Source organism: Dama dama, chromosome X, assembly GCF_033118175.1.
Source record: "Dama dama isolate Ldn47 chromosome X, ASM3311817v1, whole genome shotgun sequence".
In the NCBI taxonomy this organism is placed as follows: Eukaryota; Metazoa; Chordata; class Mammalia; order Artiodactyla; family Cervidae; genus Dama; species Dama dama.
The window spans coordinates 131254483-131264239 of NC_083714.1; the positions used below are offsets into that span (position 1 = coordinate 131254483).

A 9757-nucleotide genomic window follows, 5' to 3' on the forward strand; every position below is an offset into this window, starting at 1 on the left:
CCCCAGAACTTATGTTTTGGTCTTTTCAGAAATCTAGATCTAGTTTTCTGCCACTTTGTCCAAATTAATGAAATTTACATTTAATTTGACTTATTTTCATTCACAGTGACCATCAAATATAATGAGATGAAATGCTCCAGGTAGAACAAAACATTAGGGATAATGGGATACAGAAATAAGAAAATGACCATAGAGTCTAATTCCTATGTAAGTAAAGTATGTGAGTCCTAGGATTTCACAGGACTCTGAACTGACTAAGCACATGCCTAATTAGGCATACCTAGTGATGGAGCCAGTTCCAGTCATAACTGAGAGCATATGGTTCATGGAGAAATCAAATGAATGTACTGAATTCCAGTCTTAATGCTATTACTGTATAAATATCCTTCATAGTGTATAAAGTCTTTATACTGGTTATGAAACACTTGTATTACATGAACAAAACAATAATCCACATTTCAAAGAGAATTATTTTAATGGAAACTACTTTGATTACAGTTATTCAGCATAGTAAGGTAAGAAAGGAATAACATTTAATAAATTAAAATCTATGAAATAATATTAAAATGAATCCATCTATAAAAAATCATGTTTCTATGAAACATTATATGAAAACTTAAAGTATATCATTTATGCACAGCATAATAAATACATTGACTGGCTTCTTGGGATCTTAAAAGAACTATACTTAGGGATCCCAAATTGGAACCTGCATGATTCTTGCTACCAAGGTGTTCAAAGCCTAATGAGGACATCAGAGTGGGAAAGCATCATTGTATTACAATGTGAAAAATGTAATAATGATGATTATAATGATGGTGTCAAAATCATAAGGGAGCAATCAAATTCCAGGGAAATCAGAAAGGTCTTCAGCAAAGAGACAATGCTGAGGATTTCCCATAGGGCTTAGATTTCACCATAGAGAAAGAGGTAGGACAGTAATAGTGAGAAAATGATAAGTGAGAAAACAAATAAGAACAAGTATAGAGAGTATTTTGTCAAATAGCAGACTAGGCTAATTAAGCTACCTTTCTACTTAGGATTAAAAATCCTGTACATTGGAACAAAATATATAAAATATATGGCACCAAATATATATAATACAAAGGCTTCCCTAATAGCTCAGTCAGTAAATCATCTACCTGCAAAGCAGGAGACCCAGGTTCGATTCCTGGGTCAGGAAGATCCCCTGGAGAAGGAAATGGCAACCCACTCCAGTATTTTTGCCTAGAGAATCCCATGGACAGAGGAACCTGGCGGGCTACAGTCCATGGGGTCGCAAGAGTCGGACAGGACTTAGCAACTAAACCATATATACATACATATACATATGTATGTATGTATGTATGTGTGTATACATATGCATATATGTATACATATACATGTATGTATATATGTATGTATGTATATATATATACTTGTTCATATCCATGTGTGTGTGTACACACATAGAACTTAGATGATGACCAGTGTACAAGAAAATTTGGAGAAAGCTGTAAAATGGAAAGTAGATGGGATTGGATAGATAAATCTTTCAGAAAAGCTTGTTACCTCAACTTGACAGGAGTAAATGTAGAAACAGTAATAGTCAAAGCCATGAAAGAAGGTGCAAAGGTAGTAAAATTCCTGACCTTAAAATAGACACCAACCAAAACACACTTAAGATGAAATAAATTTGAATAGTGCAGTAACAAATAAAGAAAATTAATTCATAATGTAAAACCTCCTGAAAAAGTATCTTCAACCTCAGGTACTTTTCTCGGTGAATTCTACCAAATATTTAAAGAGGTATTAATACCAATTCAACACACTACCTTTCAGAAAACAGAAGAGGAGGAAATAACACCATTTCTCTTTATGAGGCCAGTATTACTTTGATACCAAAACAAGACAAAAATCAAGAGCAAAAACAAAAATCAAAGACCAGCATTTCTGATGACCATAGATCCAGATATCCTCAACATATATTAATAAATGAAATGCAGCAGTATATTTTAAAATATATACAGTGACCAAGTGAGATTATTTTAGGAATGCTAGACTGGTTCCAGATTCAAAAATCAATCACACAACATTGTAAATCAGCTATACATCAATTAAAAAAATTGATCAATGTCATCCAATTATTAACTACCTAAAAAAACTGTACAATTATACCAAATGATACAGAATAATTATTTGACAAAATTAAGCACTCATTCCTGCTATAAAATAATCTCAGCAAACTTAGAGTGAAATTTTTTCAAGTTGATAAAGTGTCTATCTCAAACCTAAACCAGTATCATATTTAATGTCAAAGACTGAATATTTTACCCCTAAGAAGGGAGCAGTAAACAGATGTCCTCTCTCACCATTTTTATTCAGCATGGTACAGGAAATCCTAGAGAGAAAAATGAGGCAAGAAAAGGAAATTTAAAAGGCATGCAGTTGGGAAATAAAGAAGTAAAACTCTCCCTAGTTACAAATGAGATGATTGTCTACATAGAAAAATCCAGGGAATTTCCCAAAAGGAGGAAAAGAAAAAGCTGCTAGAATAAATCATTTCCACAAAGTCAAAAAATGCAGGATCAACACACAAAAATGAGTTAGTTGTATTTCTATGGATGAGCAATGAGCATGTAAAAAATAAATTTGGAACAGTACATTTCATATTCATTCCAAACTGAGATACTTGTATATAAATTTAACAATAAATGTACATAATTAGTATAAGGAAAACTATCCAAGTCTGACAAGAGAAATCAAAGAAGAGCAACTAAGTGGAGGGATAAGCCACTTTGACTGTAGATCAACATAGTAAGTAAACTCGGTTCTCTCCAAATTTATATACAGGCTTAATGCAATTCCTATCAAAATCCCACCAAGGTTATTTTGTAGATAGAGACAAGATAATTCTAAACTTTACATGGACTAGAATAGCCAAAAGTGAGTGAAAGCCACTCAGTCGTGTCCGACTCTTTGCGACCCCATGGACTGTATAGTCCATGGAATTCTCCAGGCCAGAATACTGGAGTCGGTAGCCTTTCCCTTATCCAGGGGATCTTCCCAACCCAGGGATCAAACCCAGGTCTCCCTCATTGCAGGCAGATTCTTTACCAGTTGAGCCACAAGGGAAACCCAAGAATACTGGAGTGGGTAGCCTATCCCTTCTCCAGGGGATTTTCCCAACCCAGGAATTGAACCAGGTCTCCTGAATTGCAAGCTGATTCTTTACCAACTGAGCTATCAGGGAAGCCCTAACAATTTTAAAAAAGAACTGCAGTGATTTTGGAGCCCAGAAAAATAAAGTAAGCCACTGTGTCCACTGTTTCCCCATCTATTTGCCATGAAATGATGGGACCAGATGCCATGATCTTAGTTTTCTGAATGTTGACATTTAAGCCAACTTTTTCACTCTCCTCTTTCACTTTCATCAAGAGGCTCTTTAGTGCTTCCTCACTGTCTGCCATAAGGGTGGTGTCATCTGCATATCTGAGGTTATTGATATTTCTCCCGGCAGTCTGGATTCCAGCTTCTGCTTCCTCCAGCCCAGCATTTCTCATGATGTACTCTGCATATAAGTTAAATAAGCAGGGTGATAGTATACAGCCTTGACGTACTCCTTTTCCTATTTGGAACCAGTCTGTTGTTCCATGTCCAGTTCTAACTTTTTCTGGGCTCCAAAATCACTGCAGATGGTGACTGCAGCCATGAAATTAAAAGACGCTTGCTCCTTGGAAAGAAAGTTATGACCAACCTAGACAGCATATTAAAAAGCAGAGACAAAGGACAAAGGTCCGTCTAGTCAAGGCCATGGTTTATCCAGTGGCCATGTATGGATGTGAGAGTTGGACTATAAAGAAAGCTGAGCGCCAAAGAATTGATCTTTTTAAACTGTGGTGTTGGATGAGATTCTTCAGAGTCCCTTGGACTGCAAGGAGATCCAACCAGTCCATCCTAAAGGAGATCAGCCCTGGGTGTTCATTGGAGGGAGTGATGTTGAAGCTGAAACTCCAATACTTTTCCACCTAATGAGAAGAGCTGATTCATTTGAAACGACCCTGATCCTGGGAAGGATTGAGGGCAGGAGGAGAAAGGGACAACAGAGGATGAGATGATTGGATGGCATCACCTACTTGATGGACATGGGTTTGGATGTACTCTGGGAGTTGGTGATAGACAGGGAGGCCTGGCGTGCTGTCGTTCATGGGGTTGCAAAGAGTCAGACACGACTGAGCGACTGAACTGAACTGATAGTGTCACGTATTTCTTGAAGTCCCTTTAAATATTTTTTGTACCATTCTTTCTTTTCTGTCTCTCCAGACCTCCACATCCACAAAAATTAGATTTTTTTTTATTATCCTGTATTATCCTTCAGGTAGCTAATGATGCTGGAAAATTCCCATTCACCTATCACTGAATTTATTTACTCTTTTTCTGTCATGTCCAGTCTTCTATTAAGTGAATTTTTGTAGATCAGATGTTATAATTTTCAGTCCTAGAAACTCTGTTTCTGGTTTTAAGTAGTTTTTATTTCTCTGTTGAAATTTCCTTTGGGCCTGTTTATTATGAGCATATTTTCATATACTTCATTCAATATAGTTATAGGAGCTTCTGTACTTTAAGTCTTTTAATTTTGAATTGCATCATGGAAGTTTTACTGATACATTTCATAAACTTGTTTTCTGTCGTGTTTCCCTGAGTAGTGTTGACTGTTTTTGCTTTAAATAGGCAATGGACCTGATTGAGCTCAAATGTTGACATATCCCTGGTGATGGGCAGGCCTTGCACATGTGTAGTACATGAGATTCAAGAATAAGCCAGAGGGGAGGAGCCAAGATGGCGGAGGAGTAGGACGGGCAGACCACTTTCTCTCCTACAAATTCATCAAAAGAATAACTGAATGCAGAGCAAACTTCGCAAAACAACTTCTGATCGCTAGCTGAGGTCATCAGGCGCCCAGAAAAGCAGCCCATTGTCTTCGGAAGGAGGTAGGACAAAATATAAAAGATTAAAAGTGAGACAAAAGAGCTAAGGACGGAGATCCGTCCCGGGAAGGGAATCTTAGGCGGCATTGCTTGGAGTAGGGTCTGGGCCTGAGTGCCCTGAGGACAATCGGAGGGAGCTTCTGTGAGTTGCCAACTTGAACTGTGGGAGACCAAAGGAGAAAGAGTAAATTAACCGGCCCGAACACACTGCCGGCCGTTCGCAGAACAAAGAGACCGAGAAAATCCAGAGAAGAGCTCGCAGGCTGCGGGCCGGCCCAGCCCCGCCGGAGGCAGGAGACAGGGGGGAGGGGAAGGTCGCGGCGAGACACAGGGCGCAGGCACCCGACCGGCGCGGGCGGAGACTGGGGCTGGGGACGCGGAGGGCAGAGGGCGCAGGCACCCGACTGGCAACAGCGGAAACTGAGACTGGGTCCGTGGAAGCGAGTGGGCACGCCACACTTAGGGAGAGTGCGCCCATCAAGCCCCTCGCTGCCTGGACCGCTCTGACGGGGAAGGCACAGAGGGCAGGCGCAGCTTTTCGTTCCGCGCTTTTGTGGAACACCCGAGGGCTGGAACCTCCCGCAGCGCGGGGCGCGCTCCATATAGAGCAGCCGGGAGCCTGAGCAGCGCAGACGGAGAAAGCAGCGTCAGCCCCGCCCGGCAGCGCAAGCCCCTCCCTCCAGCGCCAGCCCCTCCCTGCCCCGCAGAGCGACGGAACTAGCTACCTGAATAAGAGTCCACCTCTGCCCGCCTGTGTCAGGGCGGAAATGAGGCTCTGAAGAGACCGGCAAACAGAAGCCAAATAAACAAAGGGAACCGCCTCAGAAGGGACTGGTGCAACAGATTAAAATCCCTCTAGAAAACACCGACTACACTGGAAGGGGCCTGTAGATATCGAGAAGTGTAAGCTGGAATGAGGAGCTATCTGAAACTGAGCCGAACCCACACTGACCACAACAGCTCCAGAGAAATTCCTAGATATAATTTTACTTTTTTCTCTCTTTTTTTTTTCTTTTTTTTCTTTTTTCCTTTTTATTATTTTTTCTTTTTTATTTTCTCTCTTTTATTTTCCTTTAAAATCCCCTATTGCTCCCCCATTACTCCTTAACTTTCATTTCCATAGATTTTTACGATTTTTTTAATTAGGGGAAAAAAATTTTTTTTCTCTTTCTTTTTTTTTTCTTTTCTTTATCTTTTCTTTTCTGTTTCTTTTTTCCTCTTTTTTGTTCTTTCCTTTTTCTCTTCTATTTTCTATTTTTCTTTGTCTCTTATTTCTTTTAAAGTCCTCTAGTACTCCTCTACTACTCCTTAATTTTCATTTTCAATACACTATAACCTTACCAAAAAAAAAAAGAAGAGAAGCCCTATTTTTAAACCGAAGATTGTTCTCTCCCAATCTTGACTCTCTGTTTTCTACCTCAGAACACCTCTATTTCCTCCTTTCCCCTTATCTTCCCAATCCAATTCTGTGAATCTTTGTAGGTGACTGGGCTACGGAGAACACTCTGGGAACAGACAGCTGCGTAGATCTGTCTCTCTCCTCTTGAGTCCCCCTTTTTCTCCTCCTGCTCATCTCTATCTCCCTCCTCCCTCTCCTCTTCTTCATGTAACTCTGTGAACCTCTCTGGGTGTCCCTAACGGGGGAGAATCTTTTCGCCATTAACCTAGAAGTTTTCTTATCAGTGCTGTATAGTTGGAGAAGTCCTGAGACTACAGTAAGAATAAAACTGAAATCCAGAGGCAGGAGACTTAAGCCCAAAACCTGAGAACACCAGAAAACTCCTGGAACTTTAAGTAATAAGTGACCGTCCAAAAGCCTCCATACCTACACTGAAACCAACCACCACCCAAGAGCCAATAAGTTTTAGAGCAAGACATACCACGCAAATTCTCCAGCAACGCAGGAACATAGCCATGAACGTCAACATACAGGCTGCCCAAGGACACACCTAACACATAGACCCATCTCAAAACTCATTACTGGGCACTCCATCGCTCTCCAAAGAGAAGAAATCAAATTCCACGCACCAGAACACTGACGCAAGCTTCCCTAACCAGGAAACCTTGACAAGCCAATCGTCTAACCCCACCCACGGGGTAAATCCTCCACAATAAAAAGGAACCACAGACCTCCAGAATACAGAAAGCCCACTCCAGACACAGCAATCTAAACAAGATGAAGAGGCAAAGAAATACCCAACAGGTAAAGGAACATGAAAAATGCCCAGCAAGTCAAACAAAAGAGGAGGAGATAGGGAATCGACCTGAAAAAGAATTTAGAATAATGATAATAAAAATGATCCAAAACCTTGAAAACAAAATGGAGTTACAGATAAATAGCCTGGAAACAAAGACTGAAAAGATACAAGAAATGTTTAATAAAGACCTAGAAGAAATAAAAAAGAGTCAATTAAAAATGAATAATGCAATGAATGAGATCAAAAACACTTTGGAGGGAACCAAGAGTAGAATAACGGAGGCAGAAGATAGGATAAGTGAGGTAGAAGATAAAATGCTGGAAATAAATGAAGCAGAGAGGAAAAAAGAAAAAAGAATCAAAAGAAATGAGGACAGGCTGCGTCTGGTCGCCTTCCACCTGGGGCTCCTCTTCGTGTGGCTCTGCCAGCGCTTCTCCCGCGCCCTCATGGCCGCCAAGAGGAGCTCCGGGGCCGCGCCGGCCTCGGCCTCGCCCCCGGCACCGGTGCCAGGCGGGGAGGCCGAGCGCGTCCGAGCGTTCCACAAACAGGCCTTCGAGTACATCTCCGTCGCGCTGCACATCGATGAGGACGAGTAAGTAGGACAAAAGGACCAAGCTGTGGAATGGTATAAGAAAGGTATTGAAGAACTAGAAAAAGGAATAGCTGTCGTAGTTACAGGACAAGGCGAACAGTGTGAAAGAGCTAGACGCCTTCAAGCTAAAATGATGACTAATTTAGTTATGGCCAAGGACCGTTTACAACTATTAGAGAAGCTGCAACCAAGTTTGCAATTTTCCAAGTCACAAACGGACATCTATAATGACAGTACTAACTTGACATGCCGTAATGGACATCTCCAGTCAGAAAGTGGAGCTGTTCCAAAAAGAAAAGATCCGTTAACACATGCTAGTAATTCACTGCCTCGTTCAAAAACAGTTATGAAAACTGGACCCACAGGTCTTTCAGGCCACCATAGAGCACCTAGTTGCAGTGGTTTATCCATGGTTTCTGGAGTGAGACGAGGACCTGGTTCTGCAGCTGCCATGCATAAGAGTACACCAAAAACAAGTAGAACAAATAAACCTTCTACCCCTACAACTGCTGCTCGTAAAAAGAAAGACTTGAAGAATTTTAGGAATGTGGACAGCAACCTTGCTAACCTTATAATGAATGAAATTGTGGACAATGGAACAGCTGTTAAATTTGATGATATAGCTGGTCAAGAGCTGGCAAAACAAGCATTGCAAGAAATTGTTATTCTTCCTTCTCTGAGGCCTGAGTTGTTCATAGGGCTTAGGGCTCCTGCCAGAGGCTTGTTACTCTTTGGTCCACCTGGAAATGGGAAAACAATGCTGGCTAAAGCAGTAGCTGCAGAATTTAATGCAACCTTGTTTAATATAAGTGCTGCAAGTTTAACTTCAAAATATGTGGGAGAAGGAGAGAAATTGGTGAGAGTTCTTTTTGCCGTGGCTCGAGAACTTCAACCTTCCATAATTTTTATAGATGAAGTTGATAGCCTTTTGTGTGAAAGAAGAGAAGGAGAACATGATGCTAGCAGACGTCTAAAAACTGAATTTCTAATAGAATTTGATGGTGTACAGTCTGCTGGAGATGACAGAGTGCTTGTAATGGGTGCAACTAACAGGCCACAAGAGCTTGATGAAGCTGTCCTCAGGCGTTTTACCAAACGGGTTATGTGTCTTTGCCAAATGAGGAGACACGACTGCTTTTATTAAAAAATCTATTATGTAAACAAGGAAGCCCATTGACCCAAAAAGAACTAGCTCAACTTGCTAGAATGACCGATGGATACTCAGGCAGTGACCTAACAGCTTTGGCAAAGGATGCAGCACTGGGTCCTATCAGAGAACTGAAACCAGAACAAGTGAAGAATATGTCTGCCAGTGAGACGAGAAATATTCGATTATCTGACTTCACCGAATCCTTAAAAAAGATAAAACGCAGTGTGAGCCCTCAAACCTTAGAAGCATACATACGTTGGAACAAGGACTTTGGAGATACCACTGTGTAAGCCTGCAGAATGTTTACTTTTCAAGAGAAAAACATAACATCTTCGATGAATAGTTTTATCAGCTACGGAAAGTCAGCCTAAGTTTACAGGACTTTTCAGAGTCTTACAATTACTTGTGCACGCAGAAGATGAACCATAAAATAAATTTAAATAAAGTATACAATGCAAATGGAAAAAAAAAAAAAAGAAATGAGGACAACCTCAGGGACCTCTGGGACAATGTGAAACACCCCAACATTTGAATCATAGGAATTCCAGAAGAAGAAGAGAAAAAGAAAGGCCATGAGAAAATACTCGAGGAGATAATAGCTGAAAACTTCCCTAAAATGGGGAAGGAAATAGCCACCCAAGTCCAAGAAGCCCAGAGAGTCCCAAACAGGATAAACCCAAGGCGAAACACCCCAAGACACATATTAATCAAATTAACAAAGATCAAACACAAAGAACAAATATTAAAAGCAACAAGGGAGAAACAACAAATAACACGCAAAGGGATCCCCATAAGGATAACAGCTGATCTATCAATAGAAACCCTCCAGGCCAGAAGGGAATGGCAGGAC

At 40.8% G+C, this 9757-nt stretch overlaps 1 protein-coding gene across 1 annotated transcript in view; it reads left to right on the top strand.

The window, feature by feature from the left end:
- The window catches only part of LOC133052894 (spastin-like), a 122429-nt gene extending 113056 nt beyond the window's left edge, over positions 1 to 9373 (top strand). Inside the window, 2 exon segments of the mRNA XM_061137710.1 lie at positions 7530 to 8854; positions 8857 to 9373. Coding sequence (XP_060993693.1) covers positions 7530 to 8854; positions 8857 to 9197 — 1666 coding nt within the window. The 3' untranslated portion in view covers positions 9198 to 9373.
- The last annotated feature ends 384 nt before the right edge of the window (positions 9374 to 9757 follow it).